The following is a 17,947-nucleotide window of genomic DNA, read 5'->3' as shown; positions in this document are numbered from 1 at the left end:
GCATACAGCTCATGAAAACCCAAAATTCCTATCTCAAAAAATTAGCATATTTCATCCGACCAATAAAAGAAGTGTTTTTAATACAAAAAAAGTCAACCTTCAAATAATTATGTTCAATTATGCACTCAATACTTTGTCGGGAACCCTTTTGCAGAAATGACTGCTTCAATGCGGCATGGCATGGAGGCAATCAGCCTGTGGCACCGCTGAGGTGTTATGGAGGCCCAGGATGCTTCGATAGCGGCCTTAAGCTCATCCAGAGTGATGGGTCATGCGTCTCTCAACTTTCTCTTCACAATATCCCACAGATTCTCTATGGGGTTCAGGTCAGGAGAGTTGGCAGGCCAATTGAGCACAGTAATACCATGGTCAGTAAACCATTTACCAGTGGTTTTGGCACTGTGAGCAGGTGACAGGTCGTGCTGAAGGGGTGGTGATGGCGCAATGGATAAGACACATGCCTTTGGTGTGAGAGACCCGGGTTCGAATCCACTGTGAGACACCATTGTGTCCCTGAGCAAGACACTTAACCCCTAGTTGCTCCAGAGGCGTGCGACCTCTGACATATATAGCAATTGTAAGTCGCTTTGGATAAAAGCGTCAGCTAAATGAATAAATGTCAAATGCTGAAAAATTAAATCTTCATCTCCATAAAGCTTTTCAGCAGATGGAAGCATGAAGTGCTCCAAAATCTCCTGGATCCAAAAGCTAGCTGCATTGACCCTGCCCTTGATAAAACACAGTGGACCAACACCAGCAGCTGACATGGCACCCCAGACCATCACTGACTGTGGATACTTGACACTGGACTTCAGGCATTTCCTTCTCCCCAGTCTTCCTTCAGACTCTGGCACCTTGATTTCCGAATGACATGCAAAATTTGCTTTCATCCGAAAAAAGTACTTTGGATCACTGAGCAACAGTCCAGTGCTGCTTCTCTGTAGCCCAGGTCAGGCGCTTCTGCCGCTGTTTCTGGTTCAAAAGTGGCTTGACCTGGGGAATGCGGCACCTGTAGCCCATTTCCTGCACACGCCTGTGCACGGTGGCTCTGGATGTTTCTACTCCAGACTCAGTCCACTGCTTCCGCAGGTCCCCCAAGGTCTGGAATCGGTCCTTCTCCACAATCTTCCTCAGGGTCCGGCACCTCTTCTTGTTGTGCAGCGTTTTTTGCCACACTTTTTCCTTCCCACAGACTTCCCACTGAGGTGCCTTGATACAGCACTCTGGGAACAGCCTATTTGTTCAGAAATTTATTTCTGTGTCTTACCCTCTTGCTTGAGGGTGTCAATGATGGCCTTCTGGACAGCAGTCAGGTCGGCAGTCTTACCCATGATTGCGGTTTTGAGTAATGAAACAGGCTGGGAGTTTTTAAAAGCCTCAGGAATCTTTTGCAGGTGTTTAGAGTTAATTAGTTGATTCAGATGATTAGGTTAATAGCTCGTTTAGAGACCCTTTTTCATGATATGCTAATATCAATGCATAACTGAACATAATTATTTGAAGGTTGACTTTTTTTGTATTAAAAACACTTCTTTTATTGGTCGGATGAAATATGCTAATTTTTTGAGATAGGAATTTTGGGTTTTCATGAGCTGTATGCCAAAATCATCAGTATTAAAACAATAAAAGACCTGAAATATTTCAGTTGGTGTGAAATGAATCTAAAATATATGAAAGTTTAATTTTTATCATTACATTATGGAAAATAATGAACTTTATCACAATATGCTAATTTTTTGAGAAGGACCTGTGTGTGTATATATATATATACACACACATAAATAAATGTCCCATTAGGGGCTGTTTCGATGGGCCGCTATACGTAATCCGTCCGCCATATTGGAACAGTCAAAGCCGGTCGGTGAACATTTGAGAGCAAGTTGACCGCGCATCTGCAACTGTAGTTAGATGCATGTATGAATATCTATATATGCAATAGACTTCAGCAGATGATTTTGCTAAACTAACACAATACATTAAGCTAACATGACATTAAAAAGTACCATAGTAAAAACCTGTAATATTGAGATAATGCATATAAAAACACAAACCAACACATTCTCACCGGTGACAGGTTATCCTACTTCTTTGGGAATTTAAATCTCGAAAGTTTCACAACCAGAAGCTGCGCAATGTTGAAGCATTATTGATTTTTACTGTGAGGGACGACACGCTGACTGTTCCAAGATGGCGGCGCGCCAACATGTCAGGAGCTGTTGGATGTGGCATCTATGTATATCTATGCTCACAATTGATTCTAAACTAATGAGACCATACTTTGGCTAAACAGTCCATTTTTCTTATTCAATTAATTACAAGTAATTAATGCAAAAGTAAACAACACTCATTTTGTTTCACATAGCTTGTTGCAATGCATTCTGGGAATTGAATTCTCTGTAAATGATGAATGTTGCTTTATAATTTGAGCAAAACCAGGTATCATATCATGTGTTAAAATGCCACCTACGGAGGCTACATTAGGTCTTGGAACAGATTTCAGCCACAAAATTTTGTTTTATAAAGTGAATGTATGTATTTTATGGAAGTTTAACTGTCCTTCTTGGGCCGTCTTGTGCATGATGACTTATATTTCAATTACAGCTTTAAAGACATTTTCATAAATGAGTGAAAACAGTCTCTGCGACGAACACCAGTCCAGTCGAGAACACCTGACAGTTTTGTTTTCAAAAGGCAGTTATTTGCTAAGTGCTTTAAGATGCGCAAGACTAACGCCGCTTTCCACGTCCAAATGGAGCCGGCCGGAACTTCTCGCTGGGGAGTTTGGTTTCTCCTTTCCCAGAAGTGACAGCTCAGAGCAGGAACTAATGGAGCACTGGGGTATTTTTACTAGATGTTGGCTCAAAGCGTCCTTTCAGTGGGGTGCTGGTAATGGCACTTGAACCTTCAAGGGCGTGTTTTGAGTGCAGCGAGTTCTGGTAATGTTCTAGGGGTAATTGTTTCGAGATAAGAACTGAACTGACCCAGTTTATACAAACTAAAAAATACTGTCTGTTATTTAAATCAATAGTGGGAAAAAAATTAATGTTCTCACTCTAATCTCATTCTAACCTTGCTTTATTTTCTTTCTTCATAAAATAAAAAAGGCAGAATGACTCAATGTATCTTAAATTTTATGTCACGTATCTGATGAATTTAAAGTCCCCCTGTGGGGAAAATAGAGTTTTTAATGTTGTTTATATGACTATGTTGTGTTTTTAATGTGCTTTAAGACAAACCATGTGCAAATTCATGTCAACACCATTGCTGAGTATTTTCACCTTAAAAAGACAGTCTCAAAAACACGCTTTGAAATCGCTGGTGTTTCTGACATCACAAACTACCTTGTAACCAATCAGATCAATGTGTGATCGTCAACGAGTGGATCTCTGAGTGAGTGAGTGGAGGAGGGGCTCATTTGCATATTCATAGAACCGCATATACTAAATTAGGCTAGAGTGTAGAGTTAAATTCAAGCTATTTTAAGGCATGAAGAATTTTTTCAATGAGTTTTAAGGGATAGAATTATTGACTACAGGGGGACTTTAACAGATTAACTGATAATGGGTGTCTCGATGGTACAGTAAAAGTAGCTACTGTACATGGACTACTTTTGTCATACATTCCTACTTCCCACTTCTGAAGTCGTAAATATGAGCTTGAGGGTACCCTTGAGAGGTAAATATGACTTGAGAGGGCGTTCGTGTCCAATTTTTAACTAGGACACCCGTATTTACGATAGCAAGTAAATGCAGTATTAGAAGACGGAAGCTCGGATACTCTGCCTCTGTGTGTTTCATGGAAGATGGAAAATAAATTTAAAAAAACAAAAGCAGAAACTGGTTAAAAAGCATATTGCTGTCATGTATTAATTTATTTTTCATGAATATCACAGATTTTCCATATAATTTGAGAACAATAATGCATGGCTCAGTGTTGAAAAAAAGTCACTACTGATTTTTATCAACACATTGTTAATATGAAATTGTACACAATAATGGAGCTCTTGATGTTCCTCAGATATTCAGGAGCTTCTTCACAGCCTCTTTATACTTCCGTAGATTTTCCTCAGTCTCTCCCTCGTTCTTCAGCTCGACCATCGCGTCTCTGTACTCCTGTACGGTGGTCTGTCCCAGCAGCTCCTCCCGGGTCCCCCCCTCCACCTCATCCCTCGCTCCAAGCCGTCGCATGCGCACCAGAGTCTCCAGAATGTTCTTTTGGGATGGACTGTCTTCCCAATCGTACTCCTCCATATCTGCACGTGTCTTTTCCTGCTCCCATGCCTCGGTTTTCTGGAAAACACAGTGACGTGACAAAAACAGTTTTAAAAGATGAATGATTTAACTGATGTTTGACTGATTGGGCGGAGGATAAAAGATGGAAAATGTTTGGTGAGCACTTTTAGATGTCTGAACCAAATGCAATAGTGAAAATAATGAGCTATTACGATTGTTGCGTAATATGATTGTTGTCAATTTCGCTCCCCCCAATCGGGCAAAAAAAAAGTTTACAGATATATATTTTTTAAATATTTCAAAATATATAAAACATTGCAAAATATATATTGATATATAGATGAATACATAAATATACTTTAAAAAAAGTTTCTTATTCCTCCCTTATATTTATACACACACACACACACACATACATACATACGCATATATGTAATTCAATTAAATTTATACATTTCTAAATGTTTCAAAACATACATTTTGTACAAATATTTTTTTATATATTTAAATATATTTCTTTATATTGTTTTTTTCTTGCACATTTAGAAATATATTTGAGCATTTGAAGGTTTAAACTTTATTTAAATTTTTTTAAATATATATCCTTAAGCCGGGCTTTGTACAATGTATATTTAGCAAATGTTTTAAATATAATTTGGCCAGAATTCTTTTTTTTTGTCATAAGCTTTTTCTAAGTGTCTGAAGTCTATAGGGTAAAGAAAATGTTAAATAAGTATATTTATGTTGAACACAAGCTAATATGAATTTTGTTACTGAAGTTTCATTTCGACCCCTATAGGAGCATCAACTTCAGAAAGGAAAATGATCAGAATTTCATTGAAGGATGAGATGCATCTTTTTTTATTAACAATATATTTGTTTTTTCAGTTTACATATCACATCAATTTACATAATGAATAACAATCATGTAAAACACAGCAAACCTTTTTCACCCTTTTTCACTCCCTCCCATCACCCCTCCCCGAAGAAAAAATAAATAAATAATAATAAAAATAAAATAAAAAAATGATAAAATAAATAAATAAATAATTTTTTCCAGAGCTTGTTCTTGTTGTAGCAGGTTACCAACATGACATTATGCCTTAAGAAGTTAGTAAAAGGTCTCCATACATCTTCAAAAATATTTTGTTTATTTCTGACAATGTACGTTATCTTTTCCATTGACATGTTTGTCGCCATTTCTTTAATCCACATTCCAATTCTTGCCTCATTAATATGAGATGCATCATTAAAGTGCATGTTGAACTGAGAAAGGTAAAAGTAAAAAAAGAAACTTCAGCTTTAAGCAAGAATTGTGCCGTTTCGCGTCAGCTGAGGAATTCTGGCACGATAAAAAAGCAAAGCTGATTTGGAAACGATCGTAGGAGATGTAATGAGCACGGCTACTTAAACTCGATGACCAGCTCTGATTACCACGTGAAAACATTAAGGGACGCCACAAAACATTCGCTTAACCGTTTGCCTGATTGCAGCAAACTTTTAAAGACAGCTTGTGTTTGATAAGAATCCTCAGAGTCCCCTCTTTGCCTGAGACTAAATTTTCTCAATACTTCCCATCATCCTCAATGACAAAAGCGTCTTTGTGTGTATGAAGGCCTGTGCAAGCCACGGGCAGATAACCCTCTCGCCAGTGCAGGTGCTCTAGATTAATGAGTATCAATACGAATCCCTCATCATTCCCCATTCCTTTCCCTCAATCACCGACCGCAGGGCACTACTTAGGGAGGGACTGATGGATTACCTGGTTTCTATAGAGATGAAGGTGGTTTGGCCAGATCTTGAGGATTTGATTAGACCTGTTGACCCAAATGATTCAATTTAGCTGAAGAGGCCAATCAATTGCATCGCGACTAATTGATGAGTTTGGCCTTTCACTTGTGAGAATGCGAGTATAATTGAGGACCTGACTGAAGACATGGAGACGCTGGCTGGGTGTAAGCTAAGCTGATCGTTTAACCGCTCTGCTTCACGCTGAGAGAAAAATCGAGTTCTTTTGTTAAAGAAACACCAAAATCAAGTTTCAAAATCAAAATACAGGTCATTTTAACTTGACTTGACCCCTGAAATGACTTCTGTTTTTCAGTTGAGAAACTTTCATCATCCAATCAATTCCTGATATTTTTTTAATATATATATATATATATATATATATATATATATATATATATATATATATATATGTGTGTGTGTGTGTGTATGCATATGTATACATGTGGTATATATATATAAAATTATATATGTAACATATAACAGTTAATCTTATATAAATATATGAAAATACAAGATGTTTTAATACATATGCAAATATGATTATGTATATATATATATAAAATAGATTTATAGATTTAGAAATAATATATATATATATATATATAAAAATCATTTTTTATATATTATATATTTTGATAAGTTCTATAACTAACTTATTTCCTCATTTATTTATTTTTATTTTTTTTGTATATCTTCAATATAAATATATTTATATAGTTCAAAATACATTACCCACAATATATGTTAATTATAGAAGAATAAGAAAATATACTTCTATAGTTAACATATATTTTGGGTATATTTTGTAATATATTTTAGCTTTTAAAGGTTTAAATGAAATATTTTAAAATATATTTTCTTAATCTGCATTGTCCACAACATATATTTAACACATTTCAGCCAGAAATAAAAAAAATGGCTAAAAATATAGCTTTTAAAATACATTTACATCATATATTTAGATACTAATATTTCCTATATTTACCCAAAATATTTGGAAACAAACTTAATTTTTGCACAATTTGTAATTTATTTTATCATTTGAAAGTTTGAATAAAACATATATTCAATCTGAGAAATATATATTTCATTAAGCAGATTTATATTATTAAAATACATAATTTTTCGCTGTATAAGCACACTGGGCAAAAAGTAAAATGGCTTGCGAATGCCATTTTGTGGCTTTACGATGCATTAAAAACCAAATGAAATGGAAAAAAGGGTTTATATTTAATCTCTCAAAATACATCCATGCCACATTTGTTCCAGAACCTCTTCCAGTCAGTGTGAACACAGTTTGAATGGATTATCCTGTAGATGTATTGGCAGCTAAATCAGGTCTTGGAGATACAATCACCCTGATGCTCTGAAACAATGGTCTGCTTTGTGTTGTATCGCCCCCCCCCCCCCCCCCCCGTTCCCACCCAGCGTCACTCTACCCCGTCCTGCTAATCTGAGCCGCTACTGTGCTAGCCATTGTGCTAGCGAAAGGCCAGCGGACACCGTTACACTTCCCAACCAGGATGGCAAACAAAGCTAAACCGTGGCTCTCAGCCAGTCTTAGTGAATCTAAGAACATAGTTACACAATACCAAGGCCAGCGAGTCTCTAGTGAGAAGAGCATGATGGGAAAATGCACACTTCTTGCACATTTGTTGTTGACCTTGTGTGAATCTAAAAGGTCACGTTCTTTACTCCTCGAAGAGCGTCGTCAGCCCGGGTTTATGGCAGACAGACAGACAGTGAGAAGATCATCTGCGTAAGAAGCCTTCAGTTTGCCGACTCTGAGAAGTTCAAGTGTATAAATTACACCGTTCTTGTCCTTAATCTGTGTTTTATCAAAAAAGCGCCTGCTAATTCATCCTCTGTTGTGCTAATGAGGTGAATCATGCGATACTTAAAGGTTACTAACCGCTTTTTCCAAGTCTCACTTAATTCACAAAAGAAACTGTCACATTACATCTGCCGTCAATTAAACCGCCGTTTTCAGCTTTGATCGTGAGATCGGTGTAAGCGGAGACGGTTCTTACACAATCAATAATTCACGTCATATCTGCGTATGCTTTTCATCGAGCTGTAATGAGAATCTTATGAGGTGCCGCCAACAGCGTTTTCCAATGGAATCTCCCTGTCAGCCAATCAGACGCCACTATTCAGAGACCGTTTCCACTCTCAGGTTGCTCATTGGGCGAGACAGCTGTCAATCATCGAATCAGCTGTGAAATTGCTTTGTCTTCAATACTCTGTGTCTGAAATCACCCTCCATCAATAAATAGGGCACTATTTGAGGGGACAACCATTTGTAGTGGTGTCCGAAACCATAGTGGACGTTTTTGAGTGCACTCAGTCAATCCCACAATGCAACGCAACAACGAGTGTACACTGTGAGGGTCATGCCGAATGAATTCCCATGGAATAATCCATCCATTCATTTTCCAAAACCGCTGGTCCAATGTGGCTACAGCGTAATATCACACAGGTACAATTCCTTTTTAATTTATTATTACATTAAGTGATAATTTTAATTAAGGTTTGTACAGGCTAGTTACCATGACAGAGTTCAAGATAAATATTTTCATCTTACTACTTGAGCTGCCAGTTTGCTAAGCAAAACACAAACTATGCAAAACCTGCGCACTCAGTGTCCGAAATCACTCACTCGTTTTTATTCACTCCTTCAACTGGACTATATAAGTGGAGTAATGTAGGGAGTAGTGAAGGAGGGTATAGGCGGAGATTTCGAACACAGCCCAAGTATTTTGGATTAAGCTCAAGGTAAGAATTGAAACTAAAAATGTAAAAATAAATTACTTTTTTTTTTAGTAGTTTCCACACCAAAGACCAATGAAAAACAGGTTATGATTTTTTTTTTAAATGAATATTTTCAATAAAAAATACTACTAATATACAAAAATCAGTTTGTTACTCATATTTCCACATCTTTGGCACTTTAATATATTAAACTAAATATATTTATATTAGTCAAAAATGTTGCATGTAAACAAAATGTATTAAATGTCAAGTGTGTGTGCATATATGTATACATGTATTATAATATATATATACATACATATATATATATATATATATATATATATATATATATATATGTAGGGTAGCATATATTTGAAATATTTAAATAAATAATACACATATTTATTATTATTATTTATTTATTTCTGGCCAAAAATATTTCAAATATATGCCACCCTAAATTTTGGAAATTTCTAGCCAATCAAAAACACCAGAGTTGAGTAGAATTAGGAAAACATTTCCATTTCCACCATTTCCAATCTGAAAATCAGAAGATTAAACCTCCAGGTTTTCATGCTAATTTTAATCTAAAGGCAGGGAATGTGAAAACACAAAGTGCACCGGCACTGTTGCGTACTCCCAACCTCTGTTCCTTTTTTTATTCCTGCCCCCCCCCCATCCTATCGTTTCATGTGGGCCCTCAGGGGGGCATCGGTCATGGAAAACCACCCCGGGCCCCCACTGAAACTTTCATAAGAGGCACAATAGAGATGTGAAATATGCATGTGTTGAATGCGGACTGAAAACAGATCAACCTCCATCAGAGAGAAGCTGATAACAAACCAATCAATGTACTGATACAAAAGCCATAATGATCAGTAGTGCATTATTATTATTACAGCTCATGCTTAAAGGCACAGTTCACCCAAAAAATTTATTTAGCCATCATTTACTATTCCAAACATGACTTTGAACAACAGTAAATTATGTCAATGATGACCAATGATAACAATCTTTAAAAAAAAAAATCGGTTACACTTTATTTTAAGGTGTCATTGTTACAGTGTAATTGTATATTTAAGTACTGAGTAATATTAATTAACAACATGTAGGGTTATAGTGTAGGTTAGGTTTTGGTTGAGGGTTAATTATATGTAAATATGCATAATTTACTGTTGTTACTACGGTAAGTACATGTAACATATGTAACAAGAACACTGTAAAATAAAGTGTTACCAAAAAATCTATTGTTGACCGATATTGACATTAATACAGATATATCATGCATCACATCTTAAGATAAATCACATGAAGAAATGCCGGGGCCATATTTCACTTCAACTATCTACATAGTGTTAAATAGGCTTAATTTTCTTTATGCAAAATGTTTTTTTTTTCCTTTAAAATATGAACTAGGCATTTCTCTACAGTTTTCTTGAGGTTCACCCTGTAGCATATAAACTTGTTTAGAAAAATCCTGCCTAAATGTGACCGGATATTAGGGCTGCACGATATTGAAGAAAAATGCGATATGCGATAACTCATTAAATAATGCGATATTCGATACGCGATATGATAATGCTTAAAGTGTGTAAAATAAACTTAAATTATCTTTCAAATGTATTTAAAATTATATAACCTACATACATGTTTCACATTTTTTGTGACAAGAAAACATCCCTACAGCTTCTGAAAGTGAACAGCAGTGTTTTACTGTCGCATAAGAAGTGTTATTTTAACATCAGTGTAAACCACGGGGTTTAGGGTACAGGTTATCCTACATTACGTAGGTTTAGTTAACAACAGAAACTGAATAATCAAATGTAAACATTAAAACACGGCTTAGTTTTCACTGTATGAATTAAATATATCCTGATTCTTATTAAAGCTACATACAGTGGATAGCGTAAGTGAACACACTCATGCTAAAGTTGACTAAAAAGAGGAATAAAAAAAATTATCTTTGGGAAATTGATCTTAATGCCTTAATTTAAAAAACTAGGAAAAATCCAACCTTTAAGGACACCAGTTTTCTTTGTGAATGAATAATGTTTCGTAAATAAATAAATGTTCTTTCTTAAAATACAGGTTGCATAAGTCAGGACACCCCTATGTTAAATTCCCATAGAGACAGCAGATTTCTATTTTTAAAGGCCAGTTATTTCATGGATCCAGGATAATATGCATCCTGATAAAGTTCCCTTGGCCTTTGGAATTAAAAAAGCCCACACTTTATCAGGAAGCATATTATCCTGGGTCCATGAAATAACTGGCATTTAAAAATAAAAATCTGCCTGTCTCATAATTTAACATAGGGGTGTCCTGACTTATGCACCCTGTATTTTAAGGAAGAACATTTATTTATTTACGATACATTATTCATTCACAAAGAAAATTGGTGTCCTTAAAGGTTGGATTTTTCCTCATTTTTTAGATTAAGGCATTAAGATCAATTTCCAAAAGATGATTTTTTATTCCTCTTTTTAGTCAACTTTAGCATGGGTTTGTTCACTTACGCTAAGCACTGTAAGTTCTTTAGCCAAGAGCAGTGAGTGATTTTCACTTTGTCTTTTGTTCATGACCCCAGTTATTGCAAGCTTTTGCGATATATACATTTGTGATATTTCGATGTATTGTGCAGCCCTACCGGATATGATCTTCAACAGACAGCTAATAATCTCAAAGCATCTATGCTAGTGTGGAGGATTGCAGACTCACCCAGGACTCGTGGTAAAGCACGGTGAGGAGGTACATGGCGTAATCATAATTCTGCGTTCTCAGCGGGCAACTAAAAACATGCATGAAGAAGATGCATTTTAAAGGTAATCAGTGATTGGGAAATGAGGAAAATACAACACAGAATATATTTCCATATCACCAACCTGTCTGTGGTGATGGTGAGCGTATCGGTGTCTTTACAGTAACGCTCATCGCTGAGTTTGATCATCTTCTTTCTGGCGTGATCATCCAGATTTAAGCTGGAGAGCTTCACCTGCAAAGGATAAAAACACTTTTTAATTAAAAACAGTGTTTGATTAGCTAAAGATGCATTATAATTGAGAATACATGAGGGATAATTTACAGTCAGATGGTCGTTATCTCAAAATAAACCCTGATTTGAAAAGGATCCTGCTACATTAATGGATATTAAATACTTAATTAGTACATTATACTAAGAGAAGAAATAGCGCAATTTTGAGAGAGATGTGAATCTAGCACAGTTATGTAGGAAAATTTAATCTAAGTTCATCGAAGGACGACGTCCACGAATCACTTAATCCACATCTTCAGCATTTCTCCAGCAATCATTTTCACTTCAATTACACTCGGCCTTCCTCCAGCCAGCCGAACTAAACTAATCCTACTAAATCTTATTGTTTTAAACAACAAAACTATTTTGCACAACTCTGCCCTTTAAATCTCGCTCCCGATCGGCCAATGGGATCAAACACAACATGCAGTGATGTCACTAAGCTCTCTCAGGCAAATGCACAATGCAATATCACTTTTTTTATTTGGGGTTTTCCTGGGGGGGGGGGGGGGGGGTATATCTGCCCTTTGACCCCCTTCACTTCTAGCTCTAATCCAACAGGATTAACGTCAGATGGCGATTCCAGCATTGCAGTCATAATCTAATGGTTTTCCAGGCAGATGGTGAGAGATTTGATATAAATAACATTTCAGATTATAAATAGGAAAATATATCAAAATCAATGAGGTTTTGCTGAGGCCACCAAGCATGTCTTTAAGTAACATGGTGTTTCACGAACGGGTAAATGTATTTACTGATAACAGTCCCATGTTGTTTACTTAAGGAAAAACGAGTTATTAATTATCCGGGTGTGTTTATGATCATTTAATTCTCTTGTACCTTTCAGAACGTGCTAATGAACGTGTAAATACTGAGCGCATAATCATAACTAATCCTGCTAAGAGGAGACATACTGTATGGACAGAAAAACAGTTCATCATCATAATGCTTAATTAAAGGTAGGTTTTGTGTTGATTATCAGTAAACGACATGTAATGACCAACCACAGTTTGCTCTGTTTTGACATGCCATTTACATGCAGTTTATTCTAAATATGCACCTTGGGAAAAACAGAAAACACCTACGAAATTAAAGAAAAGGTGTAGAAGATCTGATATCCATCTAAACAGATTAGTTCACAGAAAGAAAACAATATACATCTCAACTTTCTTGCTTCTAACAAAATACTCACGTTTGAAGCCATAAACCAGGCAAATCCAAGAGTTCGTAATAACGCAATAGAGATTAACAGTTTGGGTTCTGGAAGTAAAAACGCCATTCATTTTCTCCATAGGGAAATTATTTATTTAGATAATATATCGTAATAAGTCTTATAAATCTTTGAAGACAACCTTACTGTGAGCTACGAGATTGTTAATCGATGGCATTGTCTTCTGCTGAAGCTGTCAGCCCGCATTATTTCAAAATAAGCGTGTTTAACAGTGGATTTCATGGTGAAAAACTACATTACCCATGATGCTGTGCAGAAAACTCCACCAATCAGACAAGCCTAAATGCAATCCCATGAAGCACTGCAAACGATGGAATCAAGTCGCTTTCAAAATACTTAAATGTTTATATATATATATACGCATATTTTGCATTAAACTTAAAATGTACTGTATCAACATATTTAAATGAGTAGTTTAATTTGATTATGCTGTTCGCAATGCATCATGGGATTGTAGTTCTTTGCCTCACTAAATCCATTAAGTACACAGTTTTGTACCTTTTGCCTGATTTTCAAAAAAGTTTTTGCTATAAATCAAAGTTTGTGATGTTTAGCTTTTCCGTGCAGTCTTGGTTCATGGCTTATAACGCTTTAACAAAGACTTTTTGAAATGCCTATGGGAAAAATTTATAAAAAATAAATAAAAAAAACTTTTGGAACCAGCGCCGCTGAAAAAGTTTCAATCAAACAAGCCATATTCTTCATGATTTGGAAAATATTAATAAAAAATTCACCTTCAGTGTCACTATCCGTGCGTCTGGGTTTCGCAGCGACAGTCCAGCGGATACAAATTCCCTATTCTGCACCTGGATTGGGAAGTGCTTCATGCATTTCTCATCAGAGTCCAGGGCAGACGGCCACTCCGTACAGAACGCTGGACAAATTAAACAGGGAAAACATTTACAAATCTTTCTTTCATTTAGCCACAGCCTCAACTGGCGTGCAATATTTATCACTGCAACGATCAAATTTATAACACAAAAAACTCACGCTTCAGGGCCTCACAGTGCTTCTTAATGGCAACCGGGGTTAGGTGTAAAAAGTTTGGAATCTGAAAGACATTAGAGCATGTGATTAAAAAAGTGCCTTTATTACAAGTGGTCAAAGGAAAATCTTCACCCTTTATTTAAATGTTTTATTTGTGATAGCGCAATGAAACGTGCTGAACAGCATTTTTGGCCAGGCTGTCATACACAGAAATTATGAATGAACACATGTAAAAACAAGAGAGAACCAATGAAAAAATAATAACTGATTATGTTGTAGTCAATGTATGTTTTTTCAAAGCATTTTTTTTTTTTTGCATAGTAAAATAAAACCTGTAGCTTTATTTTTTTTTGCTAAACAATTTTGTCAGAGAAATACCTTAACCAAGTTTAAAGTTTTGTTCTTTCCTATATATTTGAAATATTACAAAATATATTTTCCTCATATTTTGATGGAGTTTGTAGGGTCATAAAAAAACAAATAACGTGGTTCGGACATCACTTTTGACCAGTATAGGCAAATAAAAATAAAAATCAGAACAGTTATTGCAGGTCCAGTTAGCATCAGTTCACAATAAGGTTTCGAAGATTTCTTATAATTTCCTGTTTAAGACATGTTTTCATAATGCAGCTCAGCAATGCTTTCACATGACAGAATAAATGTTGTGCATTCTGAAAATTTCTGCTCAAAAAGACATTTTAGCTCTTCTTATAAACTGATCTTATAATTATGCCGTGGCGGTGTGCATATATATCAAAATGCATAAATGAATAAATAAATAACAAATGAATATGGTATATTGCACTTCTGCTTGTGTATAGGGGTGTAACAATATATCATGTCACAATATATCACAATACAAAAATGCAACAATATGTATCGTGGATAGTGACAATATGTATTGTGTATAGTTCACCCAAAATTAAAATTACTGTGCGTGAAAAAATTGAAGTTTACAGAGTTTTAGTGTCAGTACTACATTAAACTACTATATATAATGTTAAATATAATGTATAATAATGCAATGGGGGAATATGTGAGGATCCTGATAATGCCAAATGTCTTGTTACCAGTAAAAAGTGGCCTACATTATTTAATATATATCTAGTCAGTGAAAGACTGCAAGCATATTCGTCTCAAATAATTATGTTTTCAGCTTCAGAATCATGAATATTTTTATTCTGGTGTCTCTATTGTCCTGTGCTTTGGGTTACCAGCCCAAGTCTATTAATTTAAACACCCAATGTAATACCAAATTCAATAGTTATTTTTTGTTAACCTTTTACCATATGTTTTGGAGTATCGTAACAATATCGTATCGTGAGCTCAGAATCGTGACACGATTGTTACACCCCTACTTGTGTATGTTTATTTTCAAAACTTGATCACCTTTATCAGTTCCAGGTTGCCCTTCTTGGCAGGCGGTACGCCTCTCTTCACGGGATATCCCATCCGCACCGGCAGGGGAACGGCGGACGCTTTGAACGCGGCGGCAGTCGGGTAAACCACGGTCCAGTCCTGATCCTGGGTCATCCGCTCCGTCCTGGGCTCTCCAGCCTGTGTTTCATTATCAATAACATTATTCATCTGCTTTGCTGAATCATAGACCAGAACGCAAACAAACTGTATTACGGTTGTGTTGAGGTGAAGTGTAGTAGTCCACCTGTCTCTTTGACCTCCACTGACCCCGGCCAGCTCTTCCTGCAGTTTCTGTAATCACACGTTCAATGAGGGCTGACATTCAGTGAACATTCAAACATTAACCTCATTCAATAATACAGCAAGCAATACTACAGTAGATGTGGTAATACTAGGTTATCAGTGCTAGTCAAAAAAAGTAGTATCAGTGCTGGTACTACTCGACCTCAGTGCTGCATTTGACACTGTCGATCACAAAATACTTCTTGACAGGCTGGAAAACTGGGTCGGGCTTTCTGGGATAGTCCTAAAATGGTTCAGGTCATACTTAGGAGGCAGAGGTTATTATGTGAGTATAGGAGACCATAAGTCTGAGTGGACATCCATGACATGCGGAGTCCCTCAAGGCTCAATTCTTGCGCCACTCCTATTCAACCTGTACATGCTCCCAATGAGCCAAATAATGAGAAAGAACCAAATCGCTTACCATAGCTATGCAGACGACACACAGCTCTACTTAGCCCTATCGCCTAACGATTACAGCCCCATTGACTCCCTTTGCCAATGCATTGATGAAGTAAACAATTGGATGTGCCAAAACTTTCTTCAGTTAAACAAAGACAAAACTGAAGTCATTGCGTTTGGAAACAAAGATGAAGTTCTCAAGGTGAACGCATACCTTCAGTCTAGGGGTCAAACAACTAAAAATCAAGTCAGGAATCTGGGTGTGTCTCTGGAGTCAGACCTTAGTTTCAGTAGTCATGTCAAAGCAATAACTAAATCAGCATATTATCACCTGAAAAATATTGCAAGAATTAGATGCTTTGTTTCCAGTCAAGACTTAGAAAAACTTGTGCATGCTTTCATCACCAGTAGGGTGGATTATTGTAATGGACTTCTCACTGGCCTTCCCAAAAAGACCATAAGACAGTTGCAGCTCATACAGAACGCTGCTGCCAGGATTCTGAGCAGAACCAGAAAATATGAACACATCACACCAGTCCTCAGGTCTTTACACTGGCTGCCAGTTACATTTAGGATTGATTTTAAAGTATTATTACTGGTATATAAATCATTCAATGGCCTAGGACCTCAATACATTGCAGATATGCTCACTGAATATAAACCCAACAGATCACTCAGATCATTAGGATCACATCGGCTAGAAATACCAAGGGTTCACTCTAAGCATGGCGAGTCTGCTTTTAGCTACTATGCCAGCCGCAGCTGGAACCAGCTTCCAGAAGAGATCAGATGTGCTCCTACAGTAGTCACATTCAAATCCAGACTCAAAACACATCTGTTTAGCTATGCATTTACTGAATGAGCACTGTGCCACTGTTCGTCCGACTGTTTGCACTGTATTTTATTTTATGTTTTAATTATTCTGATTTCTGTATTTTATCTTTTATTCTAAACTGTTTTAATTATTCTGATTTCTTTTGATTATTTTAATTTCTTCTATGTAAAGCACTTTGAATTACCATTGTGTATGAAATGTGCTATATAAATAAACTTGCCTTGCCTTGCCTTGCCTTGCCTAGGTTATAAAAAACACATTTACTTAGATACAACATGTCAGACCAATAATTATGCAATTAACGCAATTGTGATGGTACAAAGACTGTATCAAATGATAATACCACGGTGCTTTAATATATGCTAGGTGCTGAATATATATATATATATATATATATATATATATATATACACACACATACTGTATATACACATACACTAACATCAATATTATTCACACACAAACATACATTATATATATATATATATATATATATATATATATATACATATACATTACACACACACACACACACACACACACACATACACACACACACATATATATATATATATATATAGGTGAACACTAACATCAATATTATTGTAACTCTCCTTAATACTGTAAATAGATTAAATAGCAGATCATGCTATCTTTACCTCTTTCTGTGGGCACGGCGCTTGTTGAGAGGACAGAGGAGATTGAAATCCCCCTGCTTAATGCAATTAAACTATATGTTCCATTAATATTACAGTTTATTTTGCATAAGGAGGACAGCGCAGGGTGAGTGATGGACGCAGCCATGATGGGAAAACCTGCGGTGTGACTACGGCGGCTCGGAGGAACGCAAATAAAGCGAAGCTAAAAAAGACCTGAGAGACAAATATGAGAGTGTTTGTGTGCACAATCAGTTTCGAAAGTAACAAACAAAAAACTATCTGCTTTTGATTCAGAATCAGGTTTAAGTGTAACTCTGAGGTACT

The 17,947-nt window shown here is 36.2% G+C and overlaps 1 protein-coding gene across 1 annotated transcript; it reads right to left on the bottom strand.

Annotated features, from left to right (window-relative positions):
• Positions 1-3,852: 3,852 nt before the first annotated feature.
• On the bottom strand, positions 3,853-17,801 carry mrps35 (mitochondrial ribosomal protein S35). The gene is made up of 8 exons (XM_077209959.1): positions 17,624-17,801; positions 15,690-15,736; positions 15,416-15,583; positions 14,030-14,090; positions 13,774-13,913; positions 11,660-11,769; positions 11,496-11,565; positions 3,853-4,289 (listed from the first exon to the last, which is right to left on the bottom strand). Exons 1-8 carry the CDS (start codon positions 17,766-17,768, stop codon positions 4,014-4,016), a joined length of 1,017 nt encoding a protein of 338 aa, XP_077066074.1. The 5' UTR covers positions 17,769-17,801; the 3' UTR covers positions 3,853-4,013.
• Positions 17,802-17,947: the final 146 nt, after the last annotated feature.

Source organism: Siphateles boraxobius, unplaced genomic scaffold (genome assembly GCF_051911475.1).
Source record: "Siphateles boraxobius isolate OS27281-9 unplaced genomic scaffold, OSU_SipBor_1 65, whole genome shotgun sequence".
NCBI classification, from domain to species: domain Eukaryota; kingdom Metazoa; phylum Chordata; class Actinopteri; order Cypriniformes; family Leuciscidae; genus Siphateles; species Siphateles boraxobius.
Note: the sequence above shows the minus strand (reverse complement) of the source record. Positions and strands in the feature narration are given on the sequence as shown.

Coding starts and splice junctions, on each gene's coding strand:
- mrps35 (XM_077209959.1), bottom strand. CDS start 17,768: ATGGCTGCGTCCATCACTCACCCTGCGCTGTCCTCCTTATGCAAAATA. Junction 15,737..17,623: donor CGCCGTGCCCACAGAAAGAG/GTAAAGATAGCA, acceptor GTGTGATTACAG/AAACTGCAGGAAGAGCTGGC. Junction 15,584..15,689: donor AGTGGAGGTCAAAGAGACAG/GTGGACTACTAC, acceptor AATGAAACACAG/GCTGGAGAGCCCAGGACGGA.